This window comes from Guyanagaster necrorhizus (genome assembly GCF_019112545.1).
Source record: "Guyanagaster necrorhizus MCA 3950 unplaced genomic scaffold BT62scaffold_85, whole genome shotgun sequence".
Taxonomy (NCBI): Eukaryota; Fungi; Basidiomycota; class Agaricomycetes; order Agaricales; family Physalacriaceae; genus Guyanagaster; species Guyanagaster necrorhizus.
Genome location: NW_025064964.1, coordinates 1 through 19,276, shown reverse-complemented (window position 1 = coordinate 19,276; position 19,276 = coordinate 1). Strand labels below are relative to the sequence as shown.

Below are 19,276 nucleotides of genomic sequence, written 5' to 3'. Positions count from 1 at the left end.
CACAGGTTGCAGAAAACGTTCTTGAGCAATAAGGGGGACCCAAAGGCAGAGGTGCGTCCTCTATACTTGACCGGTTTCACAATCGATTGACTTTTTTACGCTAGGATATGCCGAATATGGACAAACCGTTCCGTACTGTCTAGGCGTACCTCTGAACTGGGCGGGAGAGGGCCCCAAGTTTGAAATGTTAATATCATGCCGAATTATCGTTCCCAGACAAGGAATGTATTATATCTGCAAAATCAAGTCGTACTGATCATTAGCTAGTTCTATCGGTGCTGAGGTTTGATAAGGTATAATCAGGCGGAGGCTCGTGTATCTCCGAAATACAGCTCCGCTGCCGCTCGGTTATGAGCAGCCGGACCATTGACTCTAGCTGCTCCAGCCTCGCCCTTTCGTTGGGTGCCCCCACGTCGTCATGACTATCCTGTACACCGGATGGAGCAGGAGGTGTATCTAATGTCTGCATCTCAGGAGAAGGGGTCGGATCAGAGGTGCAGGTGATTTTTCTCTGAAGGTACGGATCTGGTATCTGTGACTTCCTTTTCCGCTCTTTGTAACGACTCCGGAAGAAAACAAGGAGGAGCAAGAGAACGAGTATGACGGCGATCCCTCCTATGGCAATTCCTATTATGACGCCGGGATGGATGGATCGAGTGGTGGATGAGGACCTACTTCAGCGTTTCATCAGCCCGTCGACGGAAGGAATAACGTACGGGGAGACATACGGTTCATCTGTTGAATATGACTGAGTTGCCGCGGTCGCAGACGATGATGTAACGGTTGGCCATGGCTCGGAGCTAAAGAACAAAACTATAAGACCCCCCGTCCGATGGGAGAGCATGAAAGAGTCACTATGTGTTTGAATCTTCTCCTTCATCCCAGGGGTAGGGAAGCGACGGAAGTATGCAGACCATTGAAGGGGGAGAGCTAGGAAGAAGCGGCTCCCATGCTGTGGATTTATCTATGACTACAATGCCTTGGTAAGTGATGCTGTATTGTGCGGGAAACAGCACATGGGAACTAATCACAGATGGCCAACAGCACGGCGCCATGAGGTCTAAATGCTTCTCATACATAGGAAGTATCTTCCGACTAGTCAGTGTGAAGGTCTGTGAAAGAACAGTCGTTGGTGACGAGAAGGGACCTTATGTCCTGTATAATGTCTTTCGATCGAAGGCGATGCAGACTGGCTACTACTATTATGTATCGGTTATACATGCCCGTGCCACATCCGAATCCGAAAAACACAGCATCTCGCAATTGACGCGCAGCAGCTCTTAAGATCCGCAGTCATCGTCCAGTACTTGACGGTTCGAGTGCAAGTAAGCCATCGAGTAAAGAAAAGACGCAGCGTATGTGACAACCAGTGAATATACATTACGACTACACCTATTCGATCATTAACCTTGGGGGATAATTAAGAAGAAAATTAATAAACGGTGTTGATAACCACCTCAACCGCTCGTGCTGAGGCCTGAGGGATAGGAGGTAACTGAGGACCTGGCCATGCCATGATTTGTGGAAAATATTGTTGGATTAACAAGCAGGAGCTCCGTCGTATTCCCCTGGCCGAGCTCGATACCCCTTTATGTCGGGATGGACTATATGTACTGAATGCAAACCGTCTAGCACCCTCACCGCACTTCCGCTTACCGCTACGCTGTGTGAGGTCTACAAAATAGCTAACTGCGTATACTATTAGGTCCTAAGAACAAACGCGTGTCACGTTCTTACAAATATATGTCCAATTGTGTGCAACGGAGGATACAGAAGTATCGTTGGCTACCTACATCACGATACAATGATAATTGGTATGAAAAAAGGTGCCTCGCCGGTGCTTCCTAAGCCGATAAAAATGTTTTAGAACCAATCTCCCATTGAAGGGAATAAAAAACTCACTCGTTCACCACAAGATGGACCTGAAGCCCTGCATCCACGAGTCGCCTCTCGGTCTCAAGACGTTCCTCCCTCTCTGTTGGCTCTACAGAAGAACATGTACCAATATCGATAAAGCGAAGTGTCTTCGAACGAGCCTCTGCCAGTGCAAGCACCTCCTTAAGATTACAAGGATGCATGCTATCGCCGAGAAGCTTAAGACTTTCCAAGTCGGAGAGTAACGATGGATTCCTTCGGAGGTTATCGAAGAGATATCGATATCCCACTATGCCGATTTCGAGATTTGTGACATAACGAAATAGGGAGAGACAGTCTTGAACGTTTCGTCCAGTCCTGGTTAGGGAGATCTGCAGGTGAGAGATGGTGCACGATGAACGACTGAGAAAGGATGCGATGATCGGACCATTCAATGTCCGAGATATGGCCGAGATGGAGAGGTGTGTTAGAAAAGGAAGCGTGAAGAATGCAAGATGGTCGAGGGAGGGCAATTCGACTTTTCGTAACGTCCGATGAAGCGTTGGGACTGGGTGGTCGATGTTCCATGGCTTAAAACCCGTAAGCCAGAAGGACTCTAGGTAAGGCAGCTGGTGAAGAATAATAGGGATATCGTCAGGATCCGGATAGCTTATACATAGCTCCGTTATATGCGATGAGGGCAGTCGCAACATGAGGATCGGATTCAGGCTTGCTGAACGAAGCTTCGGCGCGGTTTGGAAGGCCGTGCATCTATCTTTAGCCGGCATGTCGTCCCAATAGAATCGTGATGGTGACTGAAAGTGGATTGATTGGAGTAAGGGAAGTTGGGCGCTGCCGAGCAGGTCAAAGAGGACGTTGAAAATCTCAGCGGGGGCGATTATGATGATGTCTTCCCATCGATGAGACAGAGAGACTAGCTGTATTAGAAGTTCTTGGGAGTAGTCCTCCCAATCCGAAAATTCGACGCGAAAGGATAGTGGATGGGACCCAGAGCGCCTCAACGCATAGTCAAGACCTGCAGTGAAATGGATGGATCCGAGAGGAGATACAGGCGTAAGTCTGCCGAGACGGATGAATGAAGAACTTTCGGTGATATGGATGCGAAGTTTGGACCAGAGGGAAGGAAAGGAAAGGGTTGCTTGTCGCCATTGCATGCAGACGTGGGCTAGTGTCCAAGGACATTGAACAGCGGACCGACTGTCGGACAGGGCGTCGACGAGGGCCCAATCAAATATTTGAAAGAGTAGCTCGGTTGGTAGGCAGCGTATCGGAGGCTCTGACGTCTGTACGAACATTGCAGGCCACTGTCAGGGTGAATTTGAGTTAGCGTTGATGTCTGCTAATGGCCGCCTGGTTTATATTTTAGCTATAGAGCGACGTGGAAGAAAATCAGCTCACAATTGACTTGAAGGTCGAAGCAAAGCCAGGCGGAAGAAAGCGAGGATATGGTGGAAAGAGGTGAATGAGGTGAATGAACGCTGACCACGATTTTGATCCTGAATGTCGTTTGTTAAGGTGGATCTGTCGCGATTACTGTGGGTTCCGAAAGTTGATCGGGACCCTTGATTTTTGCATGGCTGCCTTCCCACATCGGGTAAGAAGCTATGACTTTTTGATGAAACGAGGCCCCGGCCCGAAGGCACTTTGCTAACGACATTAGTGATCAAAATCGCGTTCAAATTGCGACGACGTCCCGCTATGCCTGGCACGGGCAGTTCACCAGGCGCGTCGCGGGGGCTATCAATAATGTCGATCAGATTGTCGTTTCCATCTTTGGATCACGATGACAGAATTTTCTGTCTGTGAAGCGTCAACATGTTTAATGAGGCCAGTATCCCCTGGTCCCTCCTGTTCGTATGTGAATAAAAAGTTCATCTCTGAAGAGCCTTGTCACGTACTAGCTTAAAATCATCATCTTCTACTTCTCGTAGCTGCCCAATGGTCTTATCAAGACGGCTTTGGCCATTCACGAACGACGACTTCTCGACAACTACGCTCTTTATTCGTTGCAAAACTGGGTGGTTCCGTCGGTACTGGACAAGCGCCAGAATGGTCTCCAAATGCCGCTCCGACATCTCTACTCCGAAAAACTCGAGAGTGTCTAGTTTCGGAAGTAGCAACGCCTCTCTGCTTCGGAGCATCTTTAGGAGATCCCCGTATACAGAATGGTTCCCAACATCAACCCGAAGACCCGTGGCATCGACGAGGAGCGATAGGATACCGGTCACATCCGGCCCAACTTCATGAATAGAAAGATGGAGATGACGGATAGAGCACCCCGAACGAAGGAGAAATCGCTTGAGTATGTCCAACGAGAAGTTGGTCCTCCAGTCTCGACTTTGTGGTGATGAACAGAAGGGCTTCAGGAGGCGGAGATGTGTAAGCGCAGGAAGAGTGAAATGGGAGAGTTCTTGTATACCCTCAATCTCGATTTTGTGCAAAGAGCTATGGACATGAAGTGGGGGTGTCCACCCGATGGCATGCCAGGCTCTCAGTCCAACGAAATTCAGGATTTCGAGGTGGGGGAGTTCCTGAATAATCGACGACAATTCGTTCTGGGTCAGGTCTTTCGTGGTAAGCTCTTTTAGCCTGGATAGAGGTAAACGGATTGGGATGAATGGGAGAAGGGTCACGGAACGAAGGTTCGGCGCCATTTCAAGGGTAGCAGTGAGACTAGCTGCCATGGGAGTAGCGCCCCAGTAGCAGTTGGGAGTCACTTCGAAATGAATTGACTGAAGGAGGGGAAGCGCCCCAAGAATGACGCGTTCGAAGAGTTCGTGGAATATAGAAATGGAGGCTTTCATTTTAATGGATTTCCAGCGACGTGATACCGACGCTAGAGATTTCAGCAAGTCGCGTATGTGTGAATGACCAGCTGGGAGTTTACGGTCTGTAAACTCCACCCTGAGCATTAGGGCTGTGGTTCCAGACCGCCGGAGCACGGTACCGAGTCCCTCGATATTATTCATAGAGAAAGAATTATGCAGCGACTGTCGCGTCGACCCTACGTGTATAGTCGACCATAGACATGGGAAGGAAATCGCAATGTGCCTCCACCGACGACAAACATGACTGAGAGTCCACGGAGACTGGATGACGCGCGTGTCGACGGCAGAATCATCCTGTATAGCCCAAAGGAATATTTCATAGAGTAATTCCACGGGTAAGTCATTGATGAACTGGGGTCGCAGGGTTGTAATCGCAGTTGGGGAGACTGTATTCATATTGTTGCCGTTGGTACGAATTTCCTGAGAAAGAATAGCAGCGTTAGCCTACTTTGCTTTCAGGTGAATGGGAGATAACCTGGACGTACGAGGAAAGACGGTTCCAATATATGAATCCTGGGAGTCGCGATGAGCTTTAAAGGACTCCGTATAGCCATAAACGCGACTAGGTGGAGGTTGAAATATAAGGAGAACACGACGGCGTTTTCCGGCAACAACTCGACCTTGAATTCTATGCCGCCCCTTGCACATGTTACAATTTCCTGATTGATACAAGCGCACGGTGAATTCATTCGTTTTTCTGATGTCGGAAGTAAAGTTTACTAACCAGCTGGGGTTTAACGGGCTATTGGACGTTCATTTTAGTAAAAATGACATCAAGAACACGTGCCAATGTCTGTTTCAGTATGTCAGACAAAAGGGCCGAAGCCTTCAGTAGATCTCCTCAAATTGAAGCCCTTCTGGTCGCCATAGATTCTGTCTTTACCGCCACATCTGTAGTTGACTCGTCTTCCTGTTCAGTCCATGGTCGACTGAGAACTATCCTCTCGAGCTCCCATTCAAACGTCGAGTTCGCCGTTGAAATCATTCCTGAGAAGTGAATCATTGTATAGCATCCGTCGGTCCTCGGGAATCAATCCGCCGCATGGGGGGGTCTCGACTTCGTCCCGGATCTGCCCCAGCGCTCCCATGGGTTCACAGATATAGATATTCGTCGAAAAAGGTTCACAAGCTCAAAAATGTTCCATCAAGAGCCCAATTAACACCCTGTCCAATCGCTGGCCTTCACCTTTCCCGCGCAAAAAAATTTCACCGCCGCGAACCGGTCCGTATCGTGAGGAAGAATCACCAATCATGGACAACTGAGCCACCTACAATCCCCGCTTCGTTGGGAATGACCCGTGGAACTGCCCTTTGCCCTCGGATCAAAGGAAATAATGTCATTGTTCCCGGATAGGCTGAAAAACAGAAGCGAGCACCGTCGTTTTGCGGGAACCATGAGAGGAAGCCCAAAAGTCGCTTATAGCATTACAAAGACGTCGATACAGTAAGAAGGCAAAGAGACGACGACGGCATATAGATGGGAAGGACCTGCCTGATACTGATGAATCTTGTTTGCGGGAAGGATTAGAAGCTATTCCATTCTGCATGTGAAGGAGCTCTGCGGCTGTCGAGAGGGCGAGAAGATCTTCCTCGTCGTTCTCGAGTGAAAGTGAACGAACATTCTTTAGATGCAGATGCCCGGACACGCTAAATGTTGCGCAAAGTTTTCTTTGCCGCTCTGCTGGCATTGATGGACCTTGATGAACATGCATGTTAAGGTCAAGCTGTGCAATCGACATTGAGGTCAGCGTGGCGTTGAGCGCCAAAATGCGGATGATGCTCAACCACGAAGAAAAAAAGGCAATCTAGGTTGTCCATAGCTATTCTGGGAGTAGCCCGACAAATGAGCATCACATCGCCACCGTCATATACACTGACATACTGTGCGTTTCTCTGTCGGCAACATTTCCGCAGTACGGAACCATATCTCCGCTCAATTCGTGATCCAACTGCCTTTTAATCATCATTTCCACGGGACGGACATCGCTCTGAGGAGTAAAGTGGTAGTATCAGCTGCACCGAAGTATGCGCCGCTCCCGCCACACCTACATAACCCCAACCGGGTATCGGTACGCAGCGTTTTCAGTTTGGGATTCCAACCTAACTCCATAATGACTGGAGTTCTCGGGCGAGGCTGCGATCGACTACGAGAGGCAAGAATTTGAACGACAACGGGCAGTTTGCGCAGGCTCGCCTTCTTCGCTACTGTGGTTGTAAGGGGAGAAGCCGTGAGGAAAGATTTGGTATGGAACTAAATAAACTGACTTCTTTGTCCTTAATGACGCTAGGTTAGGAAACCATTCTTATAGGTTTACCCAGTCACTTGGAACAGGGACAAACTGTTAAGATAGATACAAATAATTGATAACAAGCTGCACTAACCGTCGATCCTCTTTGCTCCGATTCTACAACCAGCCGGCACTCTCTAAGTTGTCTGATTCAATCACTTCACAATTTCTACGGCACCCGGTATATTTCGTAGCATCGTTGCATCCGTCTCCATAAACGTCGTCTAAAAAGGCTCCCTGAAACATCGCTCCTCCCCCCGACCTACTTCCGCCACCCATGAGCCTGTTACTCTTCGTCATCGCTTTCAAGAATTCACCCTATCCTAAGCGAGGCGCTACACAAATAAGGCATTGGAGTTCTCGTAGTAGTCGGTCAGATAGGCCTCGACGATGTCAAGATCCGAGGCTAGCATTGCCGACATATAGGGAAATGGAGCATATGTCCAGTATTACATTGAAAGACCTGGAGGACAAGAATGTCAATGAGATGCAGGAAAGGGGGGGGGGGGGGGGATGCACGTTATGATCCTTTAAGTATATGGAATGCTATCGCCTGTTCTGAGGATGATTCGTGGCTGATACACGATGATTCGAAAAGCCAATGGTTGGCCGACAGAAACGCCTTAATGTGGGGGCATTCCCGTCTTCGCCAAGGCTCTGTGATAGCTCCGATTCCTTGAGCCGAGCCATCTATCCATCATGGCGACGTGTGGCCATGTAACAATGCATAGTACCAGTTTCTCTCTATGCACCAACCTTTAGGATATAGATACTAGATATGAAAAAGAATATGTGCCAGAGGGATGGCGGAGGGACAGTGCTATAGGATGCGGTGTATTCTCGGATGTATATTCAAAACGTGGTGATGTGTTCTTGGAAGCACGTGAATGATGGACACATTGATCATGCTGCGCGATTCCGAGTGCGAATGCATAAATGAAAAGGAAGTAATAGGCCATGTCCGAAGAGAGGTTATGAATGGCGCTTCCAAAATCTTCACTGCTGGACCGTTAAGAATGAAAAAGGTCTTCAACCCTTCTGATAATTCAAAATGCCCATGGTAAAGTTGTAGAGAAGAGATTTCTGCTAAATTATCACCTACAGAGCGATGAGACCAATCATACAGACGAATTTGACGAATTCACGTACCTTCCCGGTGTTTTCGTCACGACGATATACTCTATATTTGTGGTTTCTTATGCGACGGCTTCGTGCATTCATCACGGATCGCTAATGCCTCAACACATGGTGATTTCACCATCTACATCGAGATGTCTTGAAGCCAGATATGCTCCTTGATTCTCTTGAAAATTGATCGGAAAGGGATGGTAAAGGCAGGGATATTCTCTACTCACGGCCTTGCGACATGTTTCTTCTATTTTTTTTTTCACTCAGTACCAATAATCTTGTTCAAAAAAGGGCAATCGACGGATGACATTTCTGCGTAGAACTCCTTGTCTAATCGGCATTTGTTTGCGAGAACGACGAGCCATGGTATCACTTCCAAGTACTTTAGTACGAGTTTCACAGTATTTTATGAGGTAAAACATACCAAGAATAAGTAAATCCTCATTTGCGTTCCACTTGGTGCACTAGGTATAACAGATTTAAGAGTAGCAATTTTGTCCATGATGACGACAGGAATTGGGACGATGTTGTTGAATTGAGCGGAGATTGCCTCGATCAATTCCGGTCCTGTCAAGTTGCCGATCAATTGCCAGTACAGGCTTGCCCAAATTTGGCACAGATTTTGCAGGAAAACTCAGAACATACTCTAGCCATACTGTAGAACGTACATTGTTCTTCTATATCTTCAGGCTATAGTGTGGGTTGCCACCACTTATTAGCAGGTATCATTTTTTGTTGCATCGTACATCATGGTAGCGTTGTTTGATATGCCTTGCTTGGATCAAGCCTAGATATCTAGGTATCAGAAAGAATACCTCCTATATAATGCCATATCAAATCTTCATCAGAAACAAGTCATAAAAGGATAACGAGTCAGTCCAGAAGAGCGTATACGAGGCGGTATGTCGTGAGTAATCGGTTGTTATACGACTCAAAAGCAGATACCATGGTCCATAAATTATTCCTTCGTATAATACTATAAAGATGGAAGTACAGACTAAAACATGTAATTGCGGTCTGAAACCATACCAGCCAGTTCCCCGTGAGACGCAATGTTGTCCAATATGAGATTCCCATCAAGGGATCTCACCACAACAGTATCTTATCCATCACCAGATCAAAGAGCGGCTCTTTAACCTCGATACGCATACGGCCTCATCATATCATCAGGTCCTATCGTCTGAGTATGGTCGATATCATTGGACATCCCACTAAACGATTCCCTGCTATGGCCGTATGTCATCGGAGGCCGTCGTAAATTATTCGAATCTGCAGAGAAACTGGCTTAAACAGATGAATACGTAAAAAAGCTACATCACGAACCTTTCCTAGATATAGCCCACCAGTTCACACAATCGTTGACCCTCGCTCTCATGATTTCAGGCGTTAATGTCTCTGGTTCCTGGGCATCAACGTTCAATAACTTCGAATCGCCTGTGGCCACCATGAAAGGCTCCCCACATGACAACGATGTACCATGCTATGCGTTCTCATAGTGATACAGCCCAGCTCCGACTCCTGCCTGCTCAACAGCGGCATAGAAACTGGAACTCAGCCGGCTTCCCTGACTCCCTCTAGCAGCCGTTCCAACCAAGCTATTTTGAACCGCGGCAGATGCACCAGCAGCAGTGATACCAGACCAATCAACACTGATGATCGACATTCTCCTATCCGCAGCCTTGGTCCATGTCGTCCGCTCTTTTATCCTCATCTTACGTCTCCATATCAACCAGGCTGCTATGCACAAGGCAATGAACACCACGGCGGCTACCACTGCTGTAGCTATCTGTTCAGCAGATATAGCCGTCGAATTTGAAGCGGAACCGACGACTTCACCTCCTTAGTCCTGCTTGGAGGTATTAGCGCTATCCGGAGTACCCGACTCAGGTTCTTGATACGTTGCGTTCCATAACGGACCCGCGGAAAGAGTAGCCAGAAAAGGGGGATTCCCCGTAGGTACGGTGACGACCTGGAGCTGTATTGTGCTTGAAGAATTCCACCATCGGGGAATGAGGGTCGCTTCATATGTTCCTTCTGCGTTGTTCACTTCTACCCAGACATATATCCGTGGTTTCGAAACTGAAGGGCCATAGAGATGTATATCGAGCATGTCGGCGTCGAGGCATGATGGGTCCCAGGAAGTTTTCGTTGGTTCGGGAGAGTTGATGACAGCTTCCTTGGTAGGAGAGACGAAGAATCCACCGATAGAGCAGTCTAGAGAAAATTTAATTGGCAAAATTGTGAAACAGAATAGCAGACGTACTATCTGCATTCCTCCGCAGCCCGCCAGAGCCATGGAAACCTGCCATGCTAGAAAGTTGTAAAGAGAGTGGAAAGCATCAACGCGAAAATTCATGCACTAAGTAGGCTAGTGCTGCATAGAACGACTGGTAAAATAGAATAAAATTGTCATAGGTGCACGTGATCGGCGGTGTTCCGGGGTGCCGATGTATCCTCAATGGATCCTTCCGAAGGACGTCACCTGTGTTGGCATACCGTTCTTCTCCATCAAAGACATTCAAATAAAATTATATCGACATGTCTGCGATCTCTGTCCTCATCGACCTGGCAGCAGCTTCATGTTCTGCTACCGTCAAAGTCAGTTACTGGAATTTGACGCATGCTCTGTATATCAGCTTCATGCTAAAACTGCGTTGAAACTCGAGCCAAAACATATCCTCAACTCGGAAATAAATAAAGATCTACATGGTCATGTCTCTTTGAAGCAGTACCACTCGTAATCCCGATTTGAATCAGAGCCCCGCGGACTTCATTGCAGATTCATTTCTTGGACCTCATCCTTGCAGAAGTGTCATACCAGAGCACGTTATAAATGGATACAATGCGAGATCCGTTGTTTTGATTATAGCTGTCACCCCATCGGCTAGGGCAACACTGGAGTGATGCATCCTACTGCTAATATCGAAGTCGGTATCGTCTTTTCATGCGATAGCAGTATTCCTTATCCAGACACAACCGGCAGCACAGAAAAACCTCGATTCCATTGTTGATACTCAACCAATGTCATCTGTGCTGGTCACGCTTCTGATGCGAGAATCGAAAATCTGAACTCACCTTGCACTAGGTATTCTGGATGGCTATTCCACACAATCATCACAGCAAAGCAGTCACAGATGCTCTCTCAGGACTTCCTTATCAGAAGCAATTGAGTCATTGCGGTCTTGTTACGCAAAGGTCCTGAATCTCAGCATTCCCGAGGACGCCATGTAGCGATCTTTTCGGATGATAGAAGTCCCATCGCATCTTTCTAATCGGAAAAGGTCCGTCAAACAGCCTAATATTTATACCGCAGCTACTTCCCGTGACCACAACTGACGAACTTTTTAAGCTCCAGAAGTGTCCTGCTTCTTTATCATATCATGGCTATATCTAAGTTCCCACCATTTCCAGATGACATCCCCACGCATCCGCTTCTCGTTGTCGACTATGCCCTTCTGAAAGTAGGCGATAAAGAAGAGATTGAGAGACTATGGGGAGCCGCTACGCAGTTGGGATTTTGGTAGTGAGTACGATTTCTATCCCTTCTCCTCATTGTGTGCTAATTGATGTGTGCAGTCTGAAGAATCACGGCCTGGAAGAAGAGGCTAATCGCATGTTTGACATGGGCGAAGAGACTATGAGGCTACCCATGGATGAGAAGATGAAGTATGAGCAGGGCGACGATGGGATGTCTTTTGGGTAGGTCATCAATCATGTTGTCGGCTACTTGAAACGCCAACATTGATCTAGGTATAAAGCCGCTGGTTTCAATGCTGTCGATGCCAGCGGAGTCACTGACACTGTCGAATTCATCAACATAGCCAAGGACGATGCCCTAGCGTACCCCACTCCTGTTCGACGGGAGTACCCCAGTACCGTCAATGCCCGCATGTCTAGCACTATCCAGCCTTTCATCACAAAGTCAGTACAGATTAACGACACGATCCTTGCTATTTTCAACCAGAAGCTTCGACTGCCGGAGGGGTCTCTCGCGAAGAAACACCGTCGGGAGGAATTCAGCTCGAGTGAGGCTCGAACGACGAAGAATCCGGCAGGATACAGTAACGATCGAATGGCCATCGGGGCGCATACGGATTTCGGGTCTTTGAGCTTCCTGCATAACCGACTTGGCGGGCTACAGGTCCTTCCACCTGGGTATGAAGAATGGCAGTATGTCAAGGTAAATTTGTGATGGTATTTATATTCGACGGCTCATGATCTTTTGATAGCCTATTCCGGGACACGCTATCTGCAACGTTGGTGACGCGTTGGCGCTGTTCAGCGGGGGGATCCTGCGATCCAATATTCATCGAGTAGTGTAAGAACTCTCTTTTCCTTTCCCCCATCGACTGACAATCACGCGTTCAGCCCTCCCCCCGGTCCACAAGGCCATCTCGAACGCTGGTCTCTCGTCTATTTCACCAGACCGGGAGACTCTGTCTTGCTCCGACCTCTCGTAGACGAGAGTGCCATGATTGCGGCTGCAGTCGAGAATGCGGATCAGCTAAATACTCCTGTAACGGCACACGAGTGGTTCACGAGGAGGATCAAGAACCAGAGGATGAAGAATAGGACGGTACGTACTTCACATTCCGCTGTCGAGTCTTCGTACCCACTGTTTTGGGATAGGGGCCGGAGACGTGGCAGGCGAGTCGGGGAACAGAAGGAGGCCGGGCGTAATCATGATGAAAATTGTAAATATATCGAGTCCTTATTTCTTTTGTATGTGTTATATAACCAAATGCGAACCGGAGTTTTCCGACAACTAGTATACTCAATGATACGGTCGTAAGCTGACAGCGTTCGACGCGCCTTGATCTATATCACATTTTGAAACGTTTGGCGCGGATCCTGCCTACAGCAGGTTGATCTCAACGTTCACAGCCTCGGACAGGGACGATACACAGCAACCAAACCCATTCCTACTTCAGCAGTATTCTCTTCTACGTATATTCGCAGAAGCTTAAAAAATGGTACAGGTACGCACATGTTTTCGTCCATTTCTATGCATTTTATTGACGACGTCATCCAGGCTATCTGCACTAAATGTCAATTCGACGCTATACAGCTTTATTCTCCTTTCGTCGATCCTACCCAACTCCTACGATATGGGTTCTCCTCTTTCGATGCTTGTCAAGCCTCTATCGCAAACGATATAGCTCATCTTGAAGAGGAGCTGCAGAAGATCGAGCCTCTGTTCCTTAAAATCCGAGATCGGCGCGACAAACTGCTTAAGGACCTTCGTGGTTGTAGGTCTATCCTGGCACCCATACGGCGCTTTCCTCGAGAATCGTTGCTCCAGATATTCGGCCTTCTCTCTAGTCCAGATCTATTCGATGCCCGTGGGCCCTCGGCCATATTTGTTCAACCAAGCGAACCATTTCCCCATCATGCCCTACTCTATGGACCAAAATCCACATCCTCCCACCCTTCTCCTACGGTTCTTTGTTCCTTGAAAAATACACCTCTATTTCCCATGCTCAGCCCATCCAGTTGCCTGTGGAGTATGATTCAGAATACCTCCTGGATCCTCTCAGTGCTTTAGTACTACACTCGAAACGCTGATGACGTTTGGACCTCAGGATGAGCTGAGAAATGATGTCCCAATTTCTATCCTGGATAACGCACCCAGCGATCCTTTTAGGGATGATCAATATCTCCGTGATTGGTCATCTTAAAATGAAGAACCAGCCTTTGGCTTTCAATAATCCTTTCTCTTCGTCACCCATCACGGAAGCGACTCTCGAACGTAGTCCAACGCAGATCAATTTTAGGAGTTTCAAGGCATTTAGTCCCTTGTTCGTCTTCTTCAGACACGGCCTCTAATCGTGCTTTTCCATCCCAGCTCCTCATTTTGATCAATCCGTGTCCCTTTCATATAACACCTGACTTTGTGAGTTTATTTTTTTTTCCATTTACAAGGTTATAATTCTCATCCGTGTTCAATCATACGTGACAAGCGTACACTAGTACTAAATAATACGCAAATCACTCTTTAATTCAGACGCTACACAGTACAGTTATGGAAGAGTCGATCTCCTCGTTCTCACCGCGAGAACTCCAATCGACGATCTTTCTCTGAATTTAGTCGCGCGCCATTTGTATCGTTTCATACAACGGATTATCATAAGTATATCACCTTGAGAGATTCGTTAGCTCTTCCTGATCACTCTGGAACATAGAGAATGATAATTGCTGGTGGCTGTGGTACTGTCTTGGAAGCCCCCATTCATCCTGCTTCAAGCTACGGGAGAAGGAGAGTCGAGTCGTCTTACAGGAGCTTCAAATCTTAGTGGCATAAATGCATTCCAGTATGACGCGTGAGCAAAGACTCTCGGTGAGGTCTTCTGCTAGCTAACACGTCCCTAGATATGGATTATCGCATGTGTCCAGTCTTTCCAGCATTTCCGTGACCGCATAAAGATAAAATTGTTGCTTCATTTTCACTGAGTCTTACAAGAAGACAGTCAGTCGGTGGGACCTCGCCACAATATCCTCTGTCGATTTTATTATCTACGTTGATTATGCTATATTCGGGACTCGAGCCAATGCTCGCCTTTCTCTGCTTTGTCTTTGCATAAGGCTATTTCGACAATACATTTTAATTCAAAGTCAAATTCCTTAGAGATACCAGTCATCAAGAAAAAGTAAAATTCAGCGATACTTGGAGTCCAAAGGGCGCCGCCCAACATGTCTGTCCGATCAGGATTTATCCTTGTACTTGTGACAGTTACCTACTTTTGTCCTTGCAACATGGTCACACTATCGCAAATATTTACTTCCAGTATTCATTGGTATACCACTGGTCTGCGCGTTTCTTGCGGCCAACGACCATGTTCCAATAACCTCCGGACGCTAAGGATGATGTCTCTCCTAATATTTGCACTGGTACTTCCGGCGAAGAAACATCAGGACTGGGCTGGACTGTGGGATTGGGACGGCTCTGCCCAGTTATGTTCGATGACGACGCCAATGGTGGGAAATCATGTTCATAATTCGACAAACTCGGTGGGGGGGGGCGAATTTCTTTCTTGGAACTCGGATACAGAGTTGTTCCCAAACTTCCAAGTGAACTCAACTGGACTCTCCTGGGAGCGTTACGAACAGTTGTCTCGTCGAGATGGTCCCAGATCGTGCTCCCTCGACTCTTTGAAACCGGTGTCACTGGCGGGAAACCTGTACGATGAATCGAACGAGTCGGGCCGATATCACTGCCTTCAACAGATCGACGTGGAAAGAGGGTTTTCATATCAAAGCTCGGACGTCTCACATCGAGCCGAACGGTGGGAGTGGCAGCATGGAGAGGGGCATAACGCCCTCTAGCATCTGGGAGGTTCGCCCGTTGTTCTGCAACAGTTGTACATTGCGTCCAGGATCTGTCACGAGCCAGTTTCCCGACGAGGGTTGACTGGCCGGGTCCCGAGAGGAAACTGCGGTTCGTAACAATAACAAGACCTCGTCTACGTCGTGTGAGCATGACATTCATTCGCTGGTCGGAGCGTAGGAACCCGGGATCGCTGCACCGGACGACAGAGACTAGGACGATGTCTGCCTCGTTTCCTGTATGTATAACATAAGTTTCATGTGTCAGAGGACTTATTGTAGTCACCTTGGAAACTGTCAACATTGAATACCCGTTCCCAAGGCAGACATTGCATCTTCAGCTCTCTTTCTATAGCAGCTCTTTGGGCGTCATACGGTGTGATCACGCAAAAACTATGGTTTTTGTAATAATGCTCAACGAGGTGGGTGATCGTGCGAACTTCCGCATGATTCTACAAAACAGATCAGTTATTTCGATCTGAAACGCGGGGTCCATGTATCTACCCGCCAACTGAAACCAGATTTCTCCTCAGTGCCGTACTTGGTGTTAATAAACGCGATGCAGTATGGATCTGTTATTTGGTTCTAGGAGCGGAGTCGATTGTTGTAGACTTCTCGAGAAATAAAGTTACCCAGTGGATGAGGCATACGGTCTGTGCTGCAGATGAGCCGCCTGACATACAAGTAATCCCTGGTACGCACATTGAATATCCAAAATCTGCGACATATCTTTCAGATGGTCGACGTCGAAGATGCATTGCATCGATGGAACTTTGTCCTTCCCATACGGTGGGACTGGCAATCAAGATACATGAGATACGTATTGACGCAATGATGGAATACAGTAACTCACGCTGTTTCGGATCACCAAAGAAGCAGACTTTTTTCATGATGTTCCGAAATTTAAAGAATATGTGCTGCAATAAGATCCTGTCAGTTTGGGATTCATGTTACAAGGCGAATTGTCACTGACCATATATTCAAAGACATTGATCTGAGAAGCTTCGTCGACAACGAGACTCCTCGGAGGCACTAGTTCGAACATCCCATTTTTGTCCAGGGCTGGATTCGAGAGTGTGCTCAATGTCGATAGCATGATATGCGACTTGCCGATAATTGGTCCTAGGCTCTTTGGATTGATCGGAAGCTCATCTCCACGAATCAATCTGTCCTTGATTTTGGTGTAAAGATGTTCATGCCTTTTGCAATGGAAAATTAATGAGAGTATTAGTACGAACGAGTCCTTTGCTCACCATTCAACATAGAATTCCTTGGACACGATAATCTTGAAATCTACATCGGATAACGCCAACTTCTCCGCAATGTTTTTTACAGCAACATTCGAATGTGCAACAATCCATGTTGGTGAATTTATCCGACCCCTGATTTCAGCTGCTGTAGAGATCGTCGATGTTTTACCAGTTCCCAGTGGACCTGGTGGAATTACTTAGTCAATGTGTCACGTGTATTGACAGTTTCTCACCATGGACTAGGACTAGTGGCCGGTCAGATATCATGGTCGATACCACATTCTGTTGTGATCTGTTCAATTTCTTGCCGGAAATAGAGTTCATTGGACCGTTGGGAGCAAAAAGATCCTTCTCATCATCCTTGCTCGGAAACCAAAGCATCCTTACGAACTTGGAATGCATAAGATGACATTCGCCCTGTAAAACATGAAGTAGAAGCATGTCTCGAGCCTTTTCGGCATTCGTTGCTCTCTCCCTACCAATGACTTTAACACTACCCGCCGTTCCGTAAAAGCGATCAGAGACATTAATGTAGGTTCGCTTTCCGTGGGCTTTTATTGGTGATCCCCTGAATTCATGGCCATCTGTGTTTGTCAGAACGACTGCGAGCTTTCAAGGCAATGTTATATGTCGAACAAAATTAAGACGTGGAATTGCGTACCTGTCTACCTGCACGTACCCGTGTGTTGAATCGGGAATTGTGCAGATGCAGTTGGCCGTTGGTATTTATATTGATTTCAGTGAAATCATTAGAAATCTCCGTGGGTTTGATGCGCTCGAGAATATTGGCCTCAAGCAACAGGCGACCTAGACATTCGATAACCTTGATATTGAGATGAGTATAGTAAGCGGTATTGAAGGAAAAAGTTGGCTTGCCTCTCGCTTAAGCCATCGAGTCTGGACCGGCTTTGTCAGAGAGGCAGCACTTGTAGTCTTTTGGATGATACTACGTTTCACATATCTGTCGATGCGTGTCATGAAAGAACATGAGGAATACTTACACAGCAGAAACCCATGCCTGAAGGCACACCTTTCTAATATTTTCATCCGCAGCCTCATCCAGCTTGTCATTCCAGAGACTGTCAACTGCGAAACGATCAAATTTGGTTGAGAATGTTTCAGAGAGGAGCTTTGAAGGATACGATGGATTTCTGGGTGATTTCGAATGGAAGGTGGACAGGTCGATACCTTGGACATGGCACTTTAGATGGCAATAGATCCGAATGGAGAGCTGTGGCATATCGAATCCAGCGAGAGCAGGCTTCTTCGCTGAAAGTAAGGTACAGAACGACTCGTCCTTGGGAAATGTCATGTTTCTGTCTAATAGGGAAATGACAAAGACCTCCTGAGGTGTAGCAATGGCGAGGTATTCCATATCTTCACCTGGCGCTTGGGTGATGGAAATGCCCAGGCATTTCTCAGTCAGAAGGGCGTCACCTGTGCCAGCTGCATGTCGGCGGGAGTAATGCTGAATTCATATGTCAGTGCGCTCTTGGGGAAGAATGGACTGTCTGAGGGTATTCATGGAAGTGCGAAACCAGGAAATGATATGACTGTGTTCCTTGCATGCCTGGGACATATGAGAATCGGGCCAGGCGCTAATCATCCACCAGGAAGTCACTCTCATAGATGGGAAAAAACGTGGCCTTACGTATCTGATTCAAGTTGATTGGCTCGAGTTTATTTCATTGTGTTTTCATTTCAAGCTCATGACATATGATAATTGCACATGATAAAAATCTTCTCTCGATGTCGACATGCAACTCCGTGCGAAAATTCTAATTTCTTCAGCAAAGTGAGTTTTCGTTTTCTAGTTGAATATAAAGTCACTTGCTCAAATTGCATCTGCAAGGCTAAGAGAATAAGGTCCATCCCTTCCTGTAATTCTCATGGAAATGTTGCAATTCAGTCAGGTGTCATTTTCATCACTTCATCCATTGGCTTGTTGTAGGTCTCTCCCGAATCTGGAGTCGGCAGATACTTCATTCTGATCACTCTTTCACTGAGATGCTGGTGATTGTTGGTGGATGTGGTGTGGTGTTTTCTGACATTTATCCTGGGTGTATAATGTGGTTTTTAAAATATGGGAATAGGCAAGTTGAGTTATTTCACCTTATGGGTAGGTGGTACATGAATTGCTCAGAAGAACCTCAGAAGCAACCCTAAGTTAGGGTTTAAACTAATGGCAGTATACAGAACAGCAGTGGTGGGACTGTGAAATGCAATGAGTGCCTCCCCCAGTGCATGGGCCATGTACAGGGTGGTACTGTGAATGCACAGTGGTCTATCTTGTGCATAGTCTATGCACTTTGGTATGGGGCATGTCTGTTTCATAGTATATCAAATCTATGCCCATTTGCATGTGACATGGGCATAGAGACTTAGGGTTAGGGTTAGGACGGTGTACCCCCTTCGGCGAAGCCGTTGGGGGTACACAGTATGAGTAAAAGAATACTCACCTCAAAAGTGTTTTGAGGATTGCGGTATTGCTTGTTAAAGCGAATCAAGGTCCAACAGAGGGATGGGGTCACCATCTCTCACCCTGTTTCGCTTTTATAGCTCTTCAGGGACCTGATTCATAAGC

The 19,276-nt window shown here is 47.1% G+C and overlaps 8 protein-coding genes across 8 annotated transcripts; 1 reads left to right on the top strand and 7 right to left on the bottom strand.

The window, feature by feature from the left end:
* Positions 1-104: 104 nt before the first annotated feature.
* On the bottom strand, positions 105-1,153 carry BT62DRAFT_772638 (uncharacterized protein). Its single transcript, XM_043182231.1, has 4 exons — positions 1,032-1,153; positions 856-970; positions 729-800; positions 105-674 (listed from the first exon to the last, which is right to left on the bottom strand). Exons 2-4 carry the CDS (start codon positions 915-917, stop codon positions 260-262), a joined length of 549 nt encoding a protein of 182 aa, XP_043032720.1. The 5' UTR covers positions 918-970; positions 1,032-1,153; the 3' UTR covers positions 105-259.
* A 584-nt stretch (positions 1,154-1,737) lies between these two features.
* Positions 1,738-3,482, bottom strand: BT62DRAFT_772616 (uncharacterized protein). Its single transcript, XM_043182230.1, has 3 exons — positions 3,274-3,482; positions 1,903-3,225; positions 1,738-1,844 (listed from the first exon to the last, which is right to left on the bottom strand). The coding sequence occupies exons 2-3, from the start codon at positions 3,168-3,170 to the stop codon at positions 1,790-1,792; spliced, it is 1,323 nt and encodes a 440-aa protein (XP_043032719.1). The 5' UTR covers positions 3,171-3,225; positions 3,274-3,482; the 3' UTR covers positions 1,738-1,789.
* Positions 3,483-3,746: 264 nt separating this feature from the next.
* Positions 3,747-5,706, bottom strand: BT62DRAFT_924851 (uncharacterized protein; the record flags this gene model as incomplete). The annotated part of the gene is made up of 4 exons (XM_043184671.1): positions 3,747-5,123; positions 5,189-5,362; positions 5,428-5,445; positions 5,587-5,706. 4 exons carry the CDS (start codon positions 5,704-5,706, stop codon positions 3,747-3,749), a joined length of 1,689 nt encoding a protein of 562 aa, XP_043032718.1.
* Positions 5,707-5,979: 273 nt separating this feature from the next.
* BT62DRAFT_939190 (uncharacterized protein) lies at positions 5,980-6,806 on the bottom strand. The gene is made up of 2 exons (XM_043187674.1): positions 6,586-6,806; positions 5,980-6,528 (listed from the first exon to the last, which is right to left on the bottom strand). Exon 2 carries the CDS (start codon positions 6,440-6,442, stop codon positions 6,041-6,043), a length of 402 nt encoding a protein of 133 aa, XP_043032717.1. The 5' UTR covers positions 6,443-6,528; positions 6,586-6,806; the 3' UTR covers positions 5,980-6,040.
* Positions 6,807-8,889: 2,083 nt separating this feature from the next.
* Positions 8,890-10,509, bottom strand: BT62DRAFT_1081723 (uncharacterized protein). The gene is made up of 5 exons (XM_043179700.1): positions 10,383-10,509; positions 9,998-10,333; positions 9,651-9,949; positions 9,443-9,599; positions 8,890-9,388 (listed from the first exon to the last, which is right to left on the bottom strand). The coding sequence occupies exons 1-5, from the start codon at positions 10,426-10,428 to the stop codon at positions 9,252-9,254; spliced, it is 975 nt and encodes a 324-aa protein (XP_043032716.1). The 5' UTR covers positions 10,429-10,509; the 3' UTR covers positions 8,890-9,251.
* A 690-nt stretch (positions 10,510-11,199) lies between these two features.
* On the top strand, positions 11,200-12,887 carry BT62DRAFT_939188 (Clavaminate synthase-like protein). The gene is made up of 6 exons (XM_043187673.1): positions 11,200-11,642; positions 11,696-11,818; positions 11,870-12,299; positions 12,349-12,437; positions 12,488-12,695; positions 12,749-12,887. The coding sequence occupies exons 1-6, from the start codon at positions 11,500-11,502 to the stop codon at positions 12,797-12,799; spliced, it is 1,044 nt and encodes a 347-aa protein (XP_043032715.1). The 5' UTR covers positions 11,200-11,499; the 3' UTR covers positions 12,800-12,887.
* Positions 12,888-15,500: 2,613 nt separating this feature from the next.
* BT62DRAFT_859207 (uncharacterized protein) lies at positions 15,501-15,834 on the bottom strand (the record flags this gene model as incomplete). The annotated part of the gene is made up of 2 exons (XM_043182491.1): positions 15,501-15,679; positions 15,729-15,834. Coding segments are annotated over 2 exons (285 nt in total), but the record flags the coding sequence as incomplete, so codon positions are not given.
* A 494-nt stretch (positions 15,835-16,328) lies between these two features.
* BT62DRAFT_914297 (uncharacterized protein) lies at positions 16,329-17,512 on the bottom strand (the record flags this gene model as incomplete). Its single annotated transcript, XM_043183904.1, has 4 exons — positions 16,329-16,641; positions 16,696-16,876; positions 16,926-17,301; positions 17,354-17,512. Coding segments are annotated over 4 exons (1,029 nt in total), but the record flags the coding sequence as incomplete, so codon positions are not given.
* Between the last annotated feature and the right edge of the window lie 1,764 nt (positions 17,513-19,276).